This window comes from Mus musculus, chromosome X (genome assembly GCF_000001635.26).
Source record: "Mus musculus strain C57BL/6J chromosome X, GRCm38.p6 C57BL/6J".
In the NCBI taxonomy this organism is placed as follows: domain Eukaryota; kingdom Metazoa; phylum Chordata; class Mammalia; order Rodentia; family Muridae; genus Mus; species Mus musculus.
Window position 1 is genome coordinate 160,787,755 of NC_000086.7, and position 22,980 is coordinate 160,810,734.

Consider the following 22,980-nt stretch of genomic DNA (forward strand, 5'->3'; position numbering starts at 1 on the left):
TACATTGCAGCCCAAAACCAAACCAATCAGGTCTAAGTGACAAGTGAAGGCCCATTAAAACCGTTTTCTGTTGTTGGGATCTTGTCCCTCCTTCTGGAACCTTGACCCTGTCTGGCAGGCTGGAGGGGAGTTGGGGTTGGGGACTTGGATCTCTCAGTCAACCAGCCCACGAAATGCCTTCCCTGGTAGGCCAAAGCTTTGAAAATGCACTTTGAAAGTATGCTTGTTAAAAATACTCCACTCCAGGAGTGGACTCCCAGACACTGCATTCTTAATAAGCTTCCCTAATGATTCAGCCACACCAGGTGTGATTGCTTGGCTCAGAAAAGCGCCCATGCTCTCTCCTGAGAACTGGCATGATTTTAATAGACTTCAAGGCCTTGAGCACTTGATAAACTACAAATGCTGTCCTCTCAAGCTTGGCCACACTGACATGCACTTACAGGTAGCAAGGAAGCTGAGCCATCCTAGCCTGAAGCCTGTGGCCATCCTGTCTATGTTTAATCTCAGACAGGGTCAGGGCATGGCAATTTCTGAAGGTGATGTGTGTGTGTGTGTGTTTTGAAGATGGAACCATGTGCATGCTGCACAAACACACTACCACTGATCTATGGCCCCTGATTTGTTTTACTGAATTTGGGAACCTCAACCTCAAAGAAGACTCAAACATTCCCTGTTAGTCAGTGTTCCAGGTAATGATGCCACAACAAACACACCTCTTTTACTTGAATTCAGATTTACACACGCAGAGAACATAATTTCATTTGCCTCGTTTGGAATTTATCATTCTCAAATAGGAATGTAGGTGAGTGGATGTATAGAGTGTTAATTTTCGTTTTGTATAGAATTTCACTTAGGGACTGGGCTAGGATTCAAGAGAGGGGCTTATTGGATTATGTCTGCACTGACATACAGTAAAAGGGCTAGAGGTTAGACCGTCACCTTAAGATAGCAGAGCTGAGGACCCTAAAGGTCCCCCATAGTGCAAGTGACCTGCATGCAGTTGCACCAGCTATCACAACTTCCTTCAGTCTAGACAACAGGAACAAAGAGACAAAGAAAAGAGACAAAGAGAAAACTTGACCAGACAACTCTTATGTCCTCTTAGATCTTCCTGGTCAGAAATTATGTCACATAGTCACTTCTAACTCTGAGAAACTCTGGGAAAGATTTTAAAATGTGTGTGTGTGTGTGTGTGTGTGTGTGTGTGTGTGTGTGTGTGTATGTGGTGTTGTGTTTTAAACTAGGCTGTTAATTGACAAGATACCCAATGTTTTTTGTTTTTTGGCTTAAACAAGTCAGCTTAATTCCTCTATAGCAGGGTTCAGCCAGCTTTATTATCTATGTACCTATGTATCTGTCTGTCTGCCTATTTATTTACTTTTTTACCTATTCACATTACATGTCACCCCTACCATAACCATTCCCCCTATTCCCCTCCCCTTCTCCTCTGAGCAGGTGGGCTCCCCTGGCTTCCTCTCACCCTGGCACATCAAGTGAGTTTAGGCGCATCCTCTCCCACACAGACGAGACAAGGTAGTCCAGCTAAGAGTTTTCAGGATAGCCCCCACTCCAGTTGTTCAGGACCCACACGAAGACTAAGCCACATATCTGCTACATATGTAAAGGGAAGGCCTAGGTCCAGCTGTGTATGCTCTCTGGTTGGTGGTTCAGTCTCTGAGAGCCCCAAGGGTCTTTTGATTCTGTTGATCTTCCTGTGGAGTTCCTATCTCCTTTGGGGCTGGCAATCCTTCCTATTCTTCGATAAGGGTCCCCAAGCTCCATCCATTGTTTGCCTGTGGGTGTCTGCATCTGTCTGAGTCAGGTGCTGGGTGGAACCTCTCAGAGAACAGCCACGCTAGACTCCTGTCTGTAAGCCTAACATAGTATTATTAGTAGTGTCAAGGATTGATGCTTGCCCATGGAATAGGTCTCAAGTTGGGCCGGTTATTGGTTGGTCATTCCCTCAGTTTTTTGCTCCATGCACAAGTCCCCGAATTTCTTGTAGACAGGATAAACTTTATGTCTAAAGTTTTGTGGGTGGATTGGAATACCTATCACATTACTGGCGTTCCTGCCTGGCTACAGGAGGTGGCCTCTTCAGGTTCCATATCCCCAATGCTGTGAGTCACAGCTAAGGTCACGTCTTCCATCAATTCTTGGACACCTCCCTTATCCCAGGTCTCTGTCTCATTCTAGAGATGCCCCGACCGCACAATGCTGGTTTCAATGAGAGTGCTTATTTATGAAAGGAAGGGAGCAGCAGGCAACTAGCCTATAAGGACCACTTTGGCTGTCCCAGTTTTGAAGAAGGCAGCCTCCTTCAACAGCTACCTCTTCAGTCATCCTTTATTTTTCTTCAGACAGTGAGAAAAACGACAATTTACAAGCAAGAAGTCAGTCTCGGTATATAATTGCCATTTTTGCTGCTCACCATTGTTTTATTCCTGTAATTGGCATCATCTGTTACCCAAGAGCAATTAGAGACCCTAATGTTCCTATGCAGCCCAGTTCAACCTGTGATAATGAGGGAACTAAAACTGGACGCCTGGCATTTCAATATGCTATTTCACTACACACCTCTTAGCATTTAGGTCTCTAAGTTGATGAGGGAGGTGGATGCATTTTTCACCTCCCCCCATGAGGTTGCCATAGAACCAGCTCCCCCAATTCTCTGCTTTTATGAATGTTGAGTGAATGTCTCTATGGCAATCCCTTTACCTTCATCCCGTGTGAGCACTTAATAGCGGCAGGTCCGGCTCTCTGTATCCAGTACCTTGTTGAGAAATGAAATGTCTACTACCTCCAAAGTGCCTATGTTTCTTGCTTTGTTCTTTAAGCTATTTCATGTTGAAGTTCTGGGATAAGGAGGGGTTCATTCCTTCTTTTGTATTTTGGGATGAGGTCTCAATACTTTCTCCGGACAGCCCAGAGAAGCTGGGACTCCACACTGTGAACATATGCTACCACTCTGCCTGGAGATTTGGGTGTTTGAGTGTGTGCTGTTTTTCCTCCCCAGAATGCCCATATCACAAGCCCCTGGGTTTCGAGTCAGGGGAGGTCACGCCAGATCAGATCACTTGCTCCAACCCAGAGCAGTATGTGGGCTGGTATTCCTCATGGACAGCAAACAAGGCCCGACTCAACAGTCAAGGTTTTGGGTAAGTAGGGCAGGCAGCCCAGGTGGTCATTCTTATATTTTTAAAGATGTGCTTTGAAAAATTAGGTCTGTCTCCTAAATGGATAGCACAGAAAGCATTTATTCAACAGCCTCTGACTGAGTGCCTTGTTGTGCCGAGGACTGGGTGTACAGTGGTGGCAGGGTGGGTGAGTCCCTTGGCCAAAGCCAAGGCACACAGTGAAGAGGGGGAGAGACAGACTGGAAACACATCCCTGCATCCCTGATCATGGGATGAACATGGTTGGGAAGATGAGGGAGGAAGGAAGAGCTCATTTGTTAAACATGCCAGGGAAGTCTTTCCTAAGGAAAAGAATTAAGAGTCGGGCTATGTCTGAAGGCCCAGATTTGGGATGATACCTCTTGATGCTAGGTAACCCTTCAAAACTCAGCACCTGTTGGCTTTTTACAGACATAGATAAGAGGATGGCTCCTGGTAATTTGGTGTGTTCCTGGCAGGTGTGCTTGGCTTTCCAAGTATCAGGACAGCAGCCAGTGGTTACAGATAGATTTGAAGGAGATCAAGGTGATTTCGGGGATCCTGACCCAAGGACGCTGTGACATAGACGAGTGGGTGACCAAGTACAGTGTGCAGTATAGGACTGATGAGCGCCTGAACTGGATCTACTATAAGGATCAGACCGGAAACAATCGGGTAAGTGGGGGTCACTCCGAGTCAGCTTCAGCTCACACTGCGGAGACACACTCCATCCCTATGTTCCTGCTGTCCGCGTCTGTCTGAGCATTGACCCCTCTACATGCTGGGTCATCTGTGTTCCTTCTCCACTGTACAAGCTCTCTTTTTTCCAGATGTGATCTGGGAGACTAGCAGTTTGTAAATGAATGTGGGTCTTTTTTGAAAAAAAGGAAAAAAAAGTAATTTTCTAGTTCTCACTATCAGCATATAGTCTCTTGAAAATACTACCCCGGCAATTTGGACTGTTTCAAACTCACTCCAACAATGACTGTGGGCTCCATGGGCCTGGCTCACCCATTATCACTTACTTGTATAGTTATGGTTGCTTCTTACTATTGACTGAGACTGACACCTTCAAACCTTTGGAAGTACAGCAAGTGGGCCTCTTTGAGGCTATAGAGATGTCTCTGTGGTTAAGAACCAGAGTCCAGAGGGCTGGAGAGATGGCTCAGTGGTTAAGAGCATTCATTGACTGCTCTTCCGAAGGTCCTAAGTTCAAATCCCAGCAACCACATGGTGGCTCACAACCATCTGTAATGAGATCTGATGCCCTCTTCTAGGGTGTCTGAAGACAGCTACAGTGTACTCACTTATAATAAATAAATAAATCTTAAATTCAAAAAAGGAACCAGAGTCCAGTTCCCAGCACTCAGATCATAACATTCTCTAACCCTAGTGCCAGGGGATCAGATGCTCTGGCTTCCAAGGACTTCTGCATTCCCTTGCACATAGCCATACACAGACACACATAGCTACGCATAATAATAAAAAAATACTAAAACCAAGTTTGAAAATGCTAGTAATGGGTAAGATGAATTAATATCAATAGCCTAAATGGGCCTTTAAAAGATGGTGCCAGTTCAGACACACTTAATCTATTAACCTTTGAGGACTGAGTTCTATCTAGATCTTCACTATGAACTAACCCATTAAACTCCTGGATGTCTTTGTGATCAATAAAAATTGAATTGAAAACTCACTTAGCTGCTTGAAAACACTTTTTTTTGGACAATAGCAAGGAATTCTTCAGGCTATTTCCTATCTCTGGCCTCTCAATGTGCAGCATAAGCTGGTCTTGATTCTTTTGCCTCACTCTCCAGAATGCTGGGATTACGGGCACATTCCACCACTTCCAGTTCTCCTAAGTCTATTGTTGACATTTAATCAGGTTGAGTAGACGTATGTGACTAATAATCAGAAAACCTTATAGTCCATGGTAACAATTTGCACAGTAAGACATTCATGGGTTGAGGCTTGAGGTTTCGAGGAGTTTGACACAATGGAAATACCATTTTGATGCTTTTTTTTGAGACATTTTTCATGTATCCCATGCTGGTCTCCAATTTGCTATGTGGCTCAAGATAACCTTAAATTTCTGATCCTCCTGGCTCTATCCATCCTGAGTGCTGGTACTGGAGGTGTGTACTATCATCAGTTTCCTTGCTGCTGGGAATCAGAACCCAGCCTTGTCTGCTTGTCAGTCAAGCACACTAGCAACTGGACCACACCTCCAGCACCTCATACTTTTTGGCCTTTACTAGCTGTATTTTGCAAAAGACATTAGAATTCATTTTTCAGTCTTGTGCTTGGAAGGCCTTGATGGTGCTCTAGAGGAGGCACTCCACTCCATTCACAAAGTCTTGGGTCGGATTTCAGGAAGCCCCTCTTCACCTGCTTCCGAGTTGAATATACTCAAGGACAAACAGCATGAGAGGGCAGCTCATGCCTTGTTGCTAGGAAGAAAGGCAAAATGGATGTAAACAAGGCGCGCCTGTTTTGTGGATGGATAAAGCTAAGTGCAGCCATTAAATATTTTTAGGAGAAAGTTAGAGGAGGAAATGAAATGCTCTTATGTCACAGAGCAGAACACTGTGACCCTGGAAAGAGTGCGAAGAGTGATTTCTTCAGAACTACTGTCAAGTGTCTGCAACATCTTAACGTTGCCTCCTGAAAAACATTAAACCCTTTTATCTCTTTATGTCAACACCACCTTCTCCTTTCCAGAATTTTCCCTCTATTTTTTGTCTGTTTGTTAAAATCTATTTTCTCCAGGCCCAAAAGGCACTTGTCACTTGTATCAAAGACAAAAAAAAAAAAAAAATTACACATTTATGCGTTGGCTTCCAACTCCATAGCCAGGCACAAGATTTGACTTGAGTGCATCTTGGATATCTTTGGGATATATGAACTCTCTTGTATGCTGTGGCCCCATTCAAAACTTTCTGTCAAAGTACAAGGGATAGAAATGGAAAATTGTTAAAAAAAAAAAAAGAAAGAAAAGTCAAGAGGCATATTGTAGCAACCATCCAATAGGGCTATCTGTGAGGACGGAAAGCAGCTAATGAGTAACTTTAAATGTGAGCTGGGCATGTGGTTCTGTGGGAGACTGGTTGCTTAGCACATACGAGGACATGGCAACACACACATACACACAGAAACACACACACACACACACAGGTAAACTAAATTTTCAGCTACTATTACTTCACATAAATTTAACTGGGCACACATGGCTACTTGCTACCATTTTGCATAGTGCAATGTCCCCATGCATACTCAGACATCCTCAGAGCTGCTTGCAACATCCATTCGGGTTTTATGGGGTGCTGCAAGCTTTCTGTACTCAATATACTTTCTATGTTTTTCCATTGTTCAAAATTGAGGCTAGATCAAGTTAGATAGCGCTCAACAGGTAAAGATACTTTCCACCAAGCATGGTATCCTGAGTTCAAGGCCCAGAACTCACATGGTAGGAGAGAAAACACACACACACACACACACACACACACACACACACACACACACACACACACCTAGCTCTAGTCAGAAGTCATTTGTCCTTTTCCTTCCTCTATTGTGATAATGACTAGGCTTCCTCTTTCTCTTTAGGTCTTCTATGGAAACTCAGACCGGAGTTCTACAGTTCAGAACTTACTCAGGCCCCCCATCATTTCCCGCTTCATCCGACTGATCCCTCTAGGCTGGCATGTCCGAATTGCCATCCGGATGGAGCTGCTTGAGTGTGCCAGCAAGTGTGCCTGATGTCTATTTCAGCTCAGTTCTGTCACTTGCAGGGAGAGCTTTGGGGGGAGGGCACCCTGAAATACCACTGGGATGAATGGGGCTATATCTTATAAGCACTTTACAATGTAGATCTGGGTAGAGAATATTTCACTTTTTAAAAGATAGTTTCAAATTTCAAAGGGAGAGAGAGAGAGAGAGAGAGAGAGAGAGAGAGAGAGAGAGAAGCTTTTAAGCTTTTCTTCAACTCAGGGCCAAAGAAAATAAGAACAAAGAAAGTATCTCTCAAACCAATTTTCTTACACAAACCCAAATAGCAGGGGTAATTTGCTGCTCTGGCTCCCCATCTTTTTCTCTTTGTCTCAGTGACACCGTCAAAGGTGCAGGCCCAGGGGAACACAAAGCAGCTCTGATAATTTGAAAATTCTTTTTGGCTCTTAGCACATTCAGAAGAGGAGCGTACTCTTTGGCAAAGCCTCACATGAACACTTGCATGAAATCCTCACTATAGAGGCCTGGTGACAAGTACATAGGTGTGAAGAAAGCAGAAGGAAGCCTGGCGTATGGCCCACGAGTCTGGAGCCAGTAACCAACCAACCAACTAACCAACTAACCAACCAGTCAAGGCTTCCCCCTCCCTGGAATTGCTTTTGCCTGGAAGGGGTGGAGCTCCTTGTGCAGAAACTCCATTCTACAGCCCTTTTGGCAATGTGTCCTTCTGTGATTGCCTGGAGATGAATGCAAGGGGCAGGCTATATGTGTGTGTGGATAGTGAGGTTTCCCTTAAACTGAGGAAGCCCAAATAACTAGAATACATCACACCTTCTTTATCCATGGCTACAGTTTCCCAGAAATTGAACAGGCTTAGAAAACAGCTGAGATAAACCATATCTCTATCTACTGGGAAGAGATCATGCTTTGGGGGAAGGGGTTAGGACTCCTATCATAGAGGACTGTACACAGATGATCTGTCAGTAAAGGGCTTGCTGTACAGCATAGGAACTTGAGATTATATTTCTAGAATGCATGTAAAAAGCTAGGTATGGACAGGTATGGTGGAACATGCCATTAGTCTTAGTATTTGGAAGACAGAGGCAAGCAGATCTGAGTTCAGGGCCAGCCTGGTCTACATAGCAGTTCCAAGCTAGCCAAGGCTACACAGTAAGGCCCTGTTTCAAGAAAAAAAGACCAGGCATGGAGGGGCACACCTGCAAATCCAGGACTAGGAGGCAGGCAGAGACAGGATGATGCCTAGAGCTTGTCTGCCAATCAGTACACTCCAGGTTCATGGTCAGACCCTGTCTCAAAACTAAAGTGAAGAGCTATTGAGGAAGATACCAGATGTCAACCTCTGTCCAACATGCACACATACACATACACTGGTAGGTTTCAAACCTGGGGCAAATGGCAGAGGTGCCTAGTTAAGGTTCTCCCAGCATCTCTCAGCCCCTACCAGGTCCTCCTAGTTGGCATACCCCGCCCCCTACCCCGAAACTCTTCAGCCCAGGGGGTTGGGCTTCTTCCCTATATAATCCAACTATTTTGGTCACCCTTTCTCTTTGTACCTTTGGGCCTCCTGGTTGCTGCATCTGGTTCCTCTGTTCTCCCTTATCTCTTTTCCTCCCTCCTCTCCTCACAAGGCCCAGCTTAGAGTGTTCATGTCTATTCTGGACTCTCTCCCGGATGCCCCTGCCTCTGGCTATGCTCTCCCACATATCTACCATAAACTCTCTCCTCTACCATACCTAGGACAAGTCATGTTCCTTTCCTTTTCCTTTTTGTTTCCCATTCAAACATGTAAATAGGAAAAACAAAATACAACAACAACAAACAAAAATAAAACCACAAAAGCCTTCTCTCCGAGCGGCTTCCTCCCGTCCTGCCCACCCAAACATGCTTACTCAGACATGACATTTGAAACTTCTTTCGGTAGTCATTCTCTGGCAGGAATAGCTCATTTAATCAGGAGCTTTGGAGCCTGAGAGAATGACTACTGGTCTCTAGCTCATTTCCATCTGTAGCTCAAGCTGGGTTTGAGGCTCTTCTCTGGGAGAGGCTGTTAACTGGAGTGAGGGTCAAAAAGGCATGCGGGGAGAAGCTGAGAATGAGAACTGCCCAGAGACAAGGTCTTGGCCTCACACACACACAATACAGCCTTGGTTAGTACTTTTCTCTGAGCTATTTTCTATTTCCAGGTATTAAAGGAGATTACATGGATTCACACCAAAATAACTTTGGATGGCCAGACATGGTATCTTCCATCTTTAATCCTAGCACTGGGAAAACACAGACAGGTGGATCTCTGTGAGTTCAAGGCCAGGTTTGCATAGCAAGCTCCAGACCAGCCAAGGCTATGTAGTGAGACTGTCTCAAAAATCAATCCATCAATCAAATGATCTTGGATGTCACATTCTTCTCAGTGAATAGAACAACATTTTAATAGCATCAAATTTCCTACCTAGTATTTTGGAGTTCCACAGGTGTGTGTGTATGTGTGGCAATGTACAACAATATTCCTGGTATGACTACATATGTACAAATTCATTTTGGATAATATTCCTGACAGCAGACCTTTATTTGGAAAATTGAGTTACCTTTCTCACCACACTGAGTAATTGTTAGAGAAAAATGGCAATAACTTAAGAATACTGATCAGGGAGAAAAAAACCCAAATGGTACAAGGCATGGGTAAATAGTCATCAAATTAAAAAATCATGCCATAAATTTGTTTTCTAATAGTTTCATTAACTTCACATAAACAGTCCTAATTCATTTAAGGTGTGTAATTCAATATAGTATATTCAAACTTGAACAATCATCACTACAAGTAACTTTAGACTATTCTTATCACCCCCAAGAGAATCCTCTAACAATGGGCCATCAGCCACCACAGCTCTAGATTACTCGTCATCCATTTTCTATTTGTGTGTGGATTTTTTTTCCATTCTGGGCATTTCTCCACACAAATGGAATCTTAGAATATATAGTAGTTTATGACTTGTTTCTTGTACTTATCATAGTGTTTTTAAAGTCCATGTGTTGGAGAAGTACATCCTCCTTTTTTGTTATTAACATTCTGTGTAGGGTATTGTATTATTATTTATCCATGCATTTGGGTGGGGCTAGTATGAATAATGCTGCTTCATGAAAATTTATATGTAAGTTATTGCGTGGACATGTTTTATCTTGGGCATACTCACACTGAGAATAGAGAATTGTTGGGTCTCTTGGGAACTATTTCTCCAGGTGGCTGTACCATCTTCTGTTCCCACCAGCAATGTCTAATGCTTCCAGCCTCTCATCTTTAGCAATGCTTCTTGTATTTCATTAGATCTGTCCTAGTATGTATGAAGTAGCATTCGATGATGAATTTGATTTGCATTTCTCTAATAACCAATGTTTTTTGAGCATCTTTTCAAGTCACCAGTGACATATTTTTGGAGAAAGTTCTATTCAGACCCTTGCCCATATAAAGATTTCATTTCACGGATTCATTAAGAGTTCTTTGGGTGTTCTACATACAATTCTCTTATGCAAACATTTCTTCCATCCTGTTTTTCTTCTTGTCATTGTCTTGGTTTAGTTTTGCACCAGGATTTCACTATGTAGCTCAGGCTGGCCTGGAACTTGCAAAGATCCTTCTGTCTCTGCCTCCCAGGTTCTGAGATTCTGGGTATTTGCCACCACACCTGGCCTTTCTCTGAAGCACAACAAATACCAAATTTTAATGAAGTCCAACCTTCCGGTTTCCTTTTTTGGTGTATTATCTGAGAAACTACTGTCAAACCATGGTCAAGAAGATTCACTCTTGTGTTTTCTTCTAAATGTTTTGAAAAAAAATTTTTAAAAAGTTTTAAAGTTTTAACTCTTACTTTGTGAACAGTTATAAAGTAAGGGTGTAATTTCATTCTTTGGATATCAATATGCAGCTGTCTTGGTAGCTTGTGTTGTCTTCACCACAGTCAATGGTCTTTATTCTTCCAAAAACAACTGACCAAGAATATTAGAGTATATGCTAGGCCTCATAATTCTATTACCACATAGTCTTCATTACTGTAGCATTGTAGTGAGTTGTGGAATTAGGACATATAAATCTTCCAATTCTGGTTATGTTTCAAGACTGAACTAACTATTCTGGGTTCCTTAAACTTCTAAGTAAGTATATCTGTAAATAAGCCAGCCAGGGGTCTCACAATGGAAAATGTTTTCAATTTCAAAATTAAATAAACAATGAGATATTAAGATCTGCAAGATATTTATCTGTAGTTAATTTTCTTTCAATAGTTAATGAAAATGTTAGCATTTTCTTCCTTTTGTGTTAGGATATATATATAAAAGAAACCCTATTATTAAAGTAAACCTGAAAAAGAATCTTCCTATTAAACAAAAAATATGTTTGCAATATTATTTCTTTTAGGGGGCAACTAATTCAATAAAGATTATATAATGGAGGAAAGTCATTCCTATCTTAACACATTTTGTTTATTTTTACCACTAGACTTTGGGTTATTAAGGATTTTATTTTTTATGGTTTTGAGGACATAACCCAGGTTTTTCATACATGGTAGGCAAATACTCTTCAATTGAGTTCTCTCTGCAGCCTGCAGATCAAAACAAAACAAAACATTATGGTAAAGCATAACAATTTACATACTTTTAGTTAACTGTGAAGCATTAAATAATGATATTAAGAAAAAAATGGAAGTAATCCTGGTAGTTGATGTGGGAGGTTATATAGTGTGGTGGTTTGGATATGCTTGGCCTATTAGGAGGTGTGGCTTTGTTGGAGTAGGTGTGGCCTTGTTGGAAGAAGTACATCATTGTGGGAGTGGGCTTTGACACCCTCCTCCTCGCTGCCCGAAAGACAGTATTCTGGCTACCTTTGGATCAAGATATAGAACTCTTGGCTCCTTCTCCAGCACCATGTCTGCCTGCATGCTGTTGGCTAGGATGATAATTGACTAAACATCTGAAACTGTAAGCCAGCCCCAATTAAATGTTGTCTTTCTAAGAGTTGCTTTGGTTATGGTGTCTTTTCACAGCAGCAATAAAACCCAAACTAAGACATATGGATAAAGCGAAGATATTTCAGAGTAGAGAAACTGCTACGAATCAGGTCTCACTGCCAAGAAGACTGTCCACAAGTAAGTTTTTGAATGACTGCATGAATGCAGATGGAAGTATACCTCTTTGACCTGACCACAAGAGGCACAGTGGTAGAGGACAGCTGAAGGATACCTTATAAGGGCTGATGCTTACTGGATGAACCTAAGAACAGCCCCAAGTTGGACTTTTTTTTTCCACAACAGGACTGATATGAAGATCAGGTAGAATGCATGTACCTACTTAATGTACTAACCACAAATCTCTCTATAGCAGGCTTTCATCATTCAGTGAAATTTCTTCCCATTTTCTGAGAGAGAGGGAGGGCAGGGAGAATACCTGTGGAGGCCAAAAAAAAGAGGACATCTGATCTACTGGAGCTGGAGGTACAGGTAGTTGTGAGCTACCCAATGTGTGTACTGAGGACTGACCCATGTGCTCTGGAGGAGGAAGGAGCAAGTGTTCTTAGTGAGCGATTCATCTCTCCAGCCTCCCTTCCCAACTTCTTGGAACTCTCAACTGAGACACATATACAAAGCATAATGTTATATTAGCTGATATTTACTGAAATTCTGTAAAAGGTTTGGTAGCATCCTAATAGATGCTTACAACAACCCTATGTCATAAATACTAGCAGTGTTAGCATTGAAAGGCAAAGAAACTGAGGTCCTGGGAAGCTAAATAAGTATGTTGTCTTAGGTCCTGTCAGAGTTAGTGATAAATCCACTAAGGCCATCTAACCACTTATCCAGCATCCCTGGATGTCCAATAAGTTGTTTCATTGAACTGCTTCATTCTTTAATCAATTCAGTCTCTACCAGCTGCAGATGCGATTGAAGACAGCACATGGATTAGTGTGGGCTTTTAGAAAAGAATGTTAAACTGGGCACGGTGGCGAATGCCTATAAACATGGGAAGTGGAGACAAGATGCTCAGGAGTTCAAGATCATTCTAAAGTGAAACAAAACCAACCAACCAACCATACACTCGATTCAGCTTTCATCTCTTATGAAACAGGGTCCTCTGACCTCCACACACTTGCTGTGGCACATACACTCACACAGAGACAGACACATAGAATGTAAAGTTCTGAGCTTCAGCTCTTACAGAAAGGTATATAAAACTGGAAAATAATTGACAGATAAAGTACCTCAAATTTGAAGTACTGTCTTCCACAGAGCAGTGCACGACATACCTTCATATGGACTATAAAGTGAGGAGGTACAGCCATTGTGCCCTGGATATTTCCTGTGTCAGTAACATCCCTTTTGGCTCAGAGTAGTCCAGTAGTATTCCCTTTGGCTCAGGATAGTATGCACGGTTGGCCCAAATCAGCCATCAGTTGGTTATGCCTACGTATATTATCTAATTGTTTCTGTGATGTATGCATAGAGTTCTGTGGAGGCAACAGAGCCCTTATGGCCCACAAAGCACATTTACTATTGGACTTTTCTGAAAGCTTATGGCAACCCCTGCTCCAGAACAAGAAGCAATCTTCCACAGCTGACCTTTTCTTTCTCTGTAGTACTAAGCACACCGGGTCAGCATCTCCCTTAGCCTCAAATTAACAAGTGAGCAGCAAACAAGCTATATAAATGACAACACTCTGTGAAAGAAACCAAAGTTTTCACAATGCCATAAGGGGAAAAGAACTTTATAAGTAGAAAAAAAATCATTAAGTAACAGGATTTGCTTTGTTTTACATTAATTTCACTCCTTTAAACTGATTACAACTTCAAAGGCCCATTGCCCCTCATTTGAATTCGAACATATTCTTGTTTACAAAGAAAGAATTAAAATGGAGCTGCTTGCTGTTCAAAGGCAAGAAGGACCACAGTGCTCAAGATTGGGAAAGCCCGGCAGTCACATCAGTCAGTGCAAAATCTGCATTTTATTAAAGACATGTGGGAAGATCCATTCAAAAATACATTGTGCTCAGTAAAAATTAACCACCTCATGCTGCTAATGAAGGGAACCACAGAGTAGATATTTGTAGAATATGTACAGCAACAATAGAAATTTTACAGAAGTTTAGAATGGAATACATGCCAGAAAAAACTTGATAAGATGTACCAACACATGATACAAAGAGTTATAGAAACACTTTACAAATGGTTCATAATTAGCTTGTGAGGAATTTTAAGTATTCAACACTTTAAATTCAGTTTGGATTTAAAAATTAAAAAGATTAACAACCACATCACACCCTGGCCACAGTAAAAAGTATGGATTACACTTTATATAGTAGATTATAAAGTCTATGCAATTAAGAATGTCCACTGATTTCATCTACCACACATCGGATGGCATATCCCTCTGGCTTATCCCAATTTTTGTTTTTAAGAATGAACAGGGGTCTCAGTGTCACCCTGCCCTGTGTCTTCCCAGACTACGGTACCCTTCAAACTTAGTAAAGACTGAAGACACTCTGAGAATTATCTAAATATATACAGAATAACGACCTGAATTCAGAGTGGCACAAAGCAATTCTTGAACTCTGGGGTAACTGTTTTGTTGGGCTTAATTGTCTCTGTTCATCAATGCAAGTTTCCAGTGAGACTCCACTTCTTTCTATCACCACATAGCCTGCTCCTCTTCCAGCCCAACTCCATCACTGACCAAAATGAGTAAAGAAGGAGAGGGAGAGACTGGTGACTAGAACCCACTGGTCATCAAGAGGGAAAATGGATTTCCTGCAAGCTTTACTTTCCACTTGTGGAAAAAGGAAGCCAGTGTGGAAAGTATACATTCTTCACAAGGAAAAGCAGAGTCGACTGAGTTTAACCAGAGCCTTTGATGATTCTGGCAATAAACACTTTAATCACCCAACAGGGACAAAAGTCAAGGCATCTACCTTTTCAATTCCTGGGTTTCTTCTGATGAGACCTGAAGCACAGCACTAGGACAAGCCATGCCTGAAATGAGTCACATCGGCCTTCTGGGAAGGGAAATCCCCAGCCAAAGGAAGTCCTGAGGGATTCTCAGCAGGTGTGCCAAACAGGAGGGGACATGGAGGGACAGATAAGGCCTCTTTCTCCCTGATACTCTGCCTGGGAAGAGCAGCAAACAAGGCAACTTCTAATCTGCATACAACACGGAAACTGATTTCAGATTCCCAAGGAGGACCAATTGGACCGAGGATCAAAGGGGGTGTAGAGAGCTTACCCTTGTGAGAAAGCAAGGAAGGGCCTTAGAAGTGAAACCAGTTTCACTCCAGCAGTTCTGCTGGCCCTACAAATCCAGCGTACAGACTATGACACTTTATTTATTTTTCTGGCAAAACAAGAGACAACCCTCCCTTAAATGTGGGAGCAAACAGTTGAATGAAAATACAAGGCAGGTCAGGATCGTATTTAACAGCCTACAGCAAATAGAAAGAAAGGTGGGTCATGCCCAGAGAGGAAAAAAGTGGAGTAGGGACCAGGCCAAATGATGATGAATGAACAAACCACTGTGGGCAACAATGGTTTATGTAAGAAACTGGTCTGCACAAAGTCTACCATCTTGTATAGTATATTAAATCTAAAATAAAAAGAAAAGAAAAGAAAAGAAAAGAATCGCATGGGCAATAGGTCCAGAGTTTCCTAGCCACTTGGCTTTTCCCTTCAAGTGTATGCAAACAGATCCAGGGCTTTCCCTTTCCTGCATGGCTCCTCACACATGGCTTCTAAGATTGACTTTTTTAATCAGTTGAACCAGACCCTTAAGATATTCTAGACTTCAGCCGGTCAAGAAGCAAAAGAGGAAACCACAACTGTTTACAAGTCTGGATGTGTTTGTCTGTTTATTTTCCTGGTAATCTGGCCTTTTACAATTCAGTAGGGGCCTTCTCCTTAAGATTCCAGTCCTGGGGATGAGTGACATTTGTACTGTCTTGTCTACAATCTCTTTTAAAGAAACCAGGACTGTTATTTCTTAAGCCCTAAGTGAGCTTTAAGGAACTTTTACTGGTGATGAACTTAAAGGAGGCAAGGAAATAAATATCCCACTGCTTTCCGACTTGGAGTAGTGAAACCTATCATAGTCCCAGTTCACAGAAGTAGGCATCTGTGGGTCTTCATATGTACCCACATTGTGGGGTTCAATAACCCACTCCAATACAGTAGGCAACGAACGCCCAAATGAAAAAGCAATGTCATCCAGAACACAGGTTCTGAGCACAAGCGATATGCAGTTTTGCTGAATCCCAGCTGAGCCCCAGCAGTGACTTCCAATGAGCTACGTAGCATCCTTGCCAAAAGTTCTGTGACCACTGAAACCTAGGTGAGCAGAATGGACACAGCCTTCTACACGCTGGAGAAGTAATCCTCTGGCCTTTGAAAAAATTATACACATATGAGTTACTCTCAATACATGGCTAGAAGAAAATAAATGGCTTTTTTTCCTTATTTACTCTAAAGACTAGTTTAAGTGAGGATACTATGATATCAACTAAGAGGTACTGGGAAGGGAAAATGGGATAGCATTTCCTAGTGGAGTCCACTAATTTTCTGATTAGGAACATGCTAAACTGGCTAACTCTACAACCACAACATACTTTTATAATACACAGCATGACTAGAGACTGACCAGGATAGGTTTACTTAGAATTAAAGTATACAACTGCATATGGTGAGTCTTAAAGCATGTTTTAAAACAGATTTAACCAAAGCATACAGCACAATACTTCTAGAATAGCCACATCACAACCACCAAGAAAGAGTTTTGCTTCTAATCAGTCTGCCATATGCTAATATTTTTAAAGAGCTATTAAACGACTTGAATAAAAAAAACAAAGACATTTTCTTTCCGTAGACACAGCTGAAAGCTATGATGCCTTTGAGCAGTTGGTAAAAATCATGCCAATCTGCCAGGCTGCTGCTTGCTTCTAAATATAAGCCTCACGGCTAAGAAAGATCTTCTAAGGATGCTAACCTAGAATTTAAGTTCTCAAACATATATAAAGTAACTCTGGTTTCCTCCCAAAGTATGCACCTTTTAGCAGGTCCAAGACAATGGAAACAAACAATAGGATAGTAAGGATTTGAGAACAGTGGTAGAGGATTCTTAAAGAGAATACAATGTTGAGGAATTCACTCTTGCAGTTATGGAGCCTGGAAAGGCCAAGGCCAGAAGGCAAATTCTGCAGAGTGGTTGGCCTGGAATGGTCTCAGGCAGTACTTTTTAACCTTGGTACTAGTAATGGGCCGGAACACTCTGGAGGTTGCCTAGCAACATCCCTGGCCTCTACCCACTAGATGCTGGGAGCAGCCCATCACAACCAAATGTCTGCAGACATTGTCAAATGTGTCCTGGTGGACAAAACTGCCCTTGGCTGAGAAGTGCTGCTGCAGAGATAGCTCACTTAAACTTCTTGGCATAGGGCACTCTTTTCTGGTTTTGGGCTCTGGATAGAGTCCAAGTTAAGACTGAACAAAGATCAGTTAAAGTTTACTTAGAACTTCAGAAAAGAAAAAGATGATAGTGAAGTCAAATTAGAGAGACAGTGAAACCAAGGTTCTTTTTGAAAGGTGATCAGCAATAGCTTCCTAACACAAAGAACTTCATAAGCCTTCAATTCAACCTTTGTGTCCTTTAGGATGTCAGCACAGATAACAGAACATGGATATCACCAATTCCCCCTCCTAAAGAAAATGTGGGGGTTTTGTGACTCTCAGTCAACTCCTTCCTGCAGTGGATGACATCTTTTTGAGGCCACTGAATGACCAACCAGAAGGGGAAGTGACAGTTAAAAGCTAAGAGAGGGCTCATTATTAGATCTGAGAGAAAATGTTACTGCCCCCATCTGTGAGCAGGAAGAGAATGCATGGGATTGTAGATTCACTTATAGCTTATTGAGGATCAAGGGAAAGTCAGAACCGACAAGAGCTAAGAAGAGGATAAAAGAGCTAGCTCAGAAACACTAGTTGAAAACATTGTAGCTATTTTCTGGCTCAAATCTGGGAATGTAGGAAAAGTTAAGTGTTGACTTCATCAGTTAGGATTAGTTTGCTCTAGGTAGAAGGCAATTGTTCTAGCCCTTCTTTAAAGAACCATCATGAATATAAATGTTCGGCAAACATCTGAGATCCCAGTGTTAGCAAAGATGACAACATGGGAAACCAGCCCCTTGGTGACGACGAGTCACGAATGCCACAGCATGGCAATGGGACCTCGAAGTTCCTAAGCACACAGCACAGTGAGAAGTCTTTCCAGAGGAAACAAAATGTAGTTTCTGGTTTGCAGGGGACATGGTGGGGGCAGGGGATACAAAGGTACAGATCTAGTATGAAAAAGAAGAGTTAAATATACACCTTTTTAGTGTCATTATATCCAGGCAAAAACTGCTGAGGGTCTACCTCACTTGGATAATTGAAGAGTTTGCCTGGGAAAAGCCAGAATTCAGAGCTACCCAGACAGTACTGAACTGGTAACAGAAACAAGATAGGAAAAGAACGCAAGAGCATGCAAATGAATCAAATTGTTTCCATGATAGTACCCAGTTGAGTTTCATTTTAGTGCCTATTATACTTATTAAAATTAAATAAAAAGCACCTTAAAATGACCTCTATATATAATCAATACACATCATTAATAGTATTTATATAAATATGCAATATGCACACAATTTAAGCTTCAAAGAATCTAAGACCTTTATAATCTTCATTATCATCAGTGCTATGATTCTCAAAATCTCAGGGAAGGGTTAACAGTTACGCAGCAGATTTCAGTGATAGCTGACTTTATTTGGGGACTGACACTCTCGGAATTCTGGAATAAGTAGTAAATACTGAAAAGTTACCTCTTTGAGGGATGGGAGTGATCTCTAAAAGTCTTATTGCTAAGAGACTACTTTCAAAACTCTATGACTATTGATAGATGATGAGGTGTTTGATTTTTTTTGTTTTTTTTTTTTGTTGTTTTGTTTTTTGTTTTTGTTTTTGTTTTTTTGTCAAAGATGGTCCAGAGACAGGTGGGTATAATGCTTGCTGGCCAGAGGCCTTATAATACTTTGATGATACTTGATAGTAACTTGGGAGTTGAGAGTGATCAAATGAGAGAAGGATGTAGTCCTGTTCCGATGGATGGAGTGTATGTATATACAGGTATACATGATGACCTTGTTATAAATGGACAGTCCCAGGAAGGAAAAAAGGACAGAGCAATTTTCTCTACATCTGGAATTGCTTCAGGAGCCTTATAAATATATTAGAAGAGCAACAACAATAACAACAACAGCAACAACAACAACAACAACAAAGCAGTTAGAAGAAGAAATGCCATTCACGTAGCTCAGATCCCACCTGAAGGCAAGAGTCTCCAGGAGGGTGGACAGCATTCAGGAGCATAGAGCTGGTTTGCAAGATCCCCAGACAGGTGCCTCTTACAACCCCACAACAAGGACTGTTCACTGGCAAATCTTTGGTCCATACTCTAACACTATTGCTAAGTGGAAGAGCACATTCTCTGTAAAGACCCATGCACACCACTTCTGTCCGCCCTTCTCTCGTGTGCCAGTTAATGTCCCTGGACACAAATGAGAGCCAAGTGTCTGAGAACAGAAATGAGGCCTGTTGGGCTCCTTACTGACTTAGCCAACCTTCTTCTCCTGTGGGCCTGGAAAGAGACGCTGTATTTGTCTGCTACCAAGGATCATGTCTAGAGGCTACTGCTGGGGCCAAAAAGTTCAGCAAAGTTTATACTGTTACAATCACATGTAGCCACAATTCAACTCCCTTTATTATAAGTATAATACTCACTTCATATCACAAATGTATAAAAATATGGCAGATAGTGTCATAACGATACTTTCTTTAAATGAATATATTTATAAAACAGACAGTTCTTTACCATATATATTTATAGTTATATAGAATAAAATACTCCTGATGCAATATATAAATGTTACTGTTTAGTTTTTATAGAAACTACTGTAGCTGTCCCACTGCTTCACAATGTTCCAAACAGCTCAAAATAACTTTACATTATAACATAAAAGGTATGATTATAACAGTACAATATTAATTATAAATAAATGTTACAAATCCTATCAAATATGGAAGCTTAGAAAACAATTTAAGACATACAGTTCATCTGCTAACCCTTCAAAGGGATACTCCTAGATTACAATAAACCCCACATTTAGTCTAGTCAGAAAAAAATATGTGGTAAGGGCATCGGTCAACATGAATTCTTCTATCCCTCACATCCAGGACACACCCTGGCTTCCCCAAGTTCAACAGAGATTGCACTAAAGCTGGAATGTAATGGGGAGAAACTGGCAAGAATCTCTTCTTCCTCAATGGCACACTCTATCCATTCTCACACAAGACCTGTGGGGAGTGCTGATCCCTAAGGAACCCCCGTGGCTCTAAGATCCCTGACTAGCATTTGTGGCTGCAAGGAGCCAGATGGCCCCCCTCACACACAATATTGCACACACCTTCATAAAGCTGAAAATACTGGCTTATTACCCTGGCCCAACCCATTTCCCAACCCACCCTGAACCCTCCCCTTCCAACTGGCTTGCCCCCCCACCCCCCCACATAAACACCCTCCATCCCAGCATAAATTACAAGGCTGTCTCTTTTAAATCATTCAGATTTGGCATTCGTGAGCGATTTGTTCTGTTATAAGGATGCCCGTTTGGCCCACTCTTGGCACCCAGCTGTTCAGAATAGGAAGGCCCCTCTGTGGCACTCCTGGTCACAGAGGACACGTGCCAACCAGGATCCATCTGACCTGGCAACTGAAGGGCTGGTCTGCCTTTTGGTGTAGGCTCCTGCCGGATGTTGCTGCTCCCACCAGTGGCCTGACTCAGAGGGTGAATCCGAATTTCTGAGAAGGAATTTTTGGCTTGTTGAGCTGTTAAGGGCTGGAACCGAGGATCTGAAGAAGCTGGATGATTGGTTGATGAAGACAGATGCAACAGCTTTCGAAGAGATTTTAGTGGTTGGCTCTGAAAGAAAGATTCAGGTATGCACAAGATTTAATTTAGAGTAGGTGAAGGAGATGGAAGGCCACAGAGATCAGGTGCTAAAGAGAGGCAGAAAGGGAGGCCACATGGCTGGGTGTGCCAGTCCAGCTCTATCTGGTCTCCCAGTTTTCCAAATAAGATTTTAGTCACTGCCTTTTAAAGAAAGGCCTAGAAATCTAGGGAAAAAATAACTCTAGGGCCCCAAAGGTAGCATATGAAGGTCAGGGCTCCTTTGATCTGGCTGCACTCTGTCTTTACCATGTTTATCATGCTTCAGACCTAGAAAGGAGAAACAACAGCAGACATGGGTGTGCCTCTCCTTTTTGAGAAGACGTCCCAAATAAGTCTTCACTTCGATTTCGCCAGTGCTATGGATAATCTTAATTGTGGAATGGCTAGGTTTAGAATCCCTGTGGAAATATACCTCTGGGTGTGTTTGTGATGGTGTTTCTAAAGAGATTTTACTAAGGTGGGAAGACCCACTCTGAATGTGGGCAGCAACATTCCAGAAGCTGGTGTCCTGCTAAATGAAAGAAGAAAGTAAGCTTAACACTGGTACTCATCTCTCTTTTTCCTGATTGTGGATACAGTGTGACCTGCTGTCATGCCTTCCCCATTGTGATGAACTGTACCCTACATCTGTAAAGATATTTTGCCACAGCAATGGCAGAAGTAATTGATACAACTGGATAGAACTTGAACATCTAACCATACCTAGCTGCAAGAGTAGCTGGAAAAATGTAGTTTTAGGTATTGATGCAGTGAATTATTAGATAGTAGTTTCCCTTTTTGATAGTACATCTTTATGTTCTATGCTGTATTTTACTAACTCATTTTCATCTTTTTGATGTAGGAATGGTACAGTTTGGGTACTAAAAATATAAAGCATTTCAACTGCTCACAGAAACCCTGGTTAGTGGACTTCTTGCCTACAGAATGGCTGCTGGTCAAAGACCCTACAGGTTATAGCACCTTGGAAGGGAGACTGGTGTGGAAAGAGAAGGCCAAGACCTAGATGAGATCTGTCCCTCACTGGCCAACTATTTTCAGTTAACTCCTGAGACTCAAGTTTCTCCATGGTGAAAGGCAACACTTCTTCCTCTACCTTAAGCACAACATGCAGGAGAATCACTACCAGAAGAGGCATAGAAAGCCAAGTATGGCAGTATATGAATTCAATCCTAGATAGATGTGTGGGAGGCTGAGATAAGAGAATCACAAATTTGAGGACAGTTTAGGAAACTACCAAAACAACACACACACACATACACACACACACACACACACACACACACACACACACACACCATAAATAAACCAATCTACTACTGAAGCAACACAGGCTGGCAAAACTCAAGAGTACTTTTATCCTGAGTGCCATGGTATAAGCCACATGCATTCCAGCTATTGGTCAACTTTGAATCACATTGATAATCGCTAGGAAAACTGTAAGATTTGAAGAAACAGGGTGCTAACCACCACGGTAAATGAGCTGAGAAACAACTAAGGGAGACATAGCTTCTAGGAAAGCACTCGCCACTAGCTCTATGACATTTGTCCCAAAGAAAGCTGTGGGGTCTCTATAGGAGGTGGCAAAGTGTTCTATGCACTGGAGGTATTCAAAGGGTGTCTTTCTCTACCCTCATTCCTTTTATGTATCCCAGGGTGGCCTCCAACTCTTAATCCTCCTTGCTCCTTGCCTTTATGTAGCCCAGGCTGGACTGAATCTCTGTTTATATAGCCCAGTATAGTTTCAAATTATTCATACTCCTACCTCCAATTCTCAAGTGTTGAGATTATAGGTCTGAGGCATCATTCTTGACTACTTTTTCATTTTTATTAAAATGATATAAACAAGTCATTCCTAGTCAACTTGAGAAAATTATCAAGCAATTATAATAATCCAGAATCAGCTGGAGACATGAAGTTACTAGAAAGGGGCCCCTTAGCATCAGGCTCTCAGATCTTTGTGTTCCTATTTTGAATAAGTATCCCCACCTCGCCAAATTAGGATATCTCATTCCC

The 22,980-nt window shown here is 41.9% G+C and overlaps 2 protein-coding genes across 3 annotated transcripts in view; one reads left to right on the forward strand and one right to left on the reverse strand.

Moving 5' to 3' along the window:
• The window catches only part of Rs1 (retinoschisis (X-linked, juvenile) 1 (human)), a 33,845-nt gene extending 21,936 nt beyond the window's left edge, over positions 1–11,909 (forward strand). For both annotated transcript variants that reach the window (XM_030251270.1, NM_011302.3), the window contains exons 4-6: positions 3,020–3,161; positions 3,638–3,833; positions 6,765–11,909. In XM_030251270.1, coding sequence (XP_030107130.1) covers positions 3,020–3,161; positions 3,638–3,833; positions 6,765–6,917 — 491 coding nt within the window. In that variant the 3' untranslated portion in view covers positions 6,918–11,909. The remainder of the gene's footprint in view (positions 1–3,019; positions 3,162–3,637; positions 3,834–6,764) is intronic.
• Positions 1–22,980, reverse strand: part of Cdkl5 (cyclin-dependent kinase-like 5) — a 210,374-nt gene that overhangs the window by 3,447 nt on the left and 183,947 nt on the right. The window contains exon 18 of the mRNA NM_001024624.2: positions 20,721–20,937. Coding sequence (NP_001019795.1) covers positions 20,721–20,937 — 217 coding nt within the window. The remainder of the gene's footprint in view (positions 1–20,720; positions 20,938–22,980) is intronic.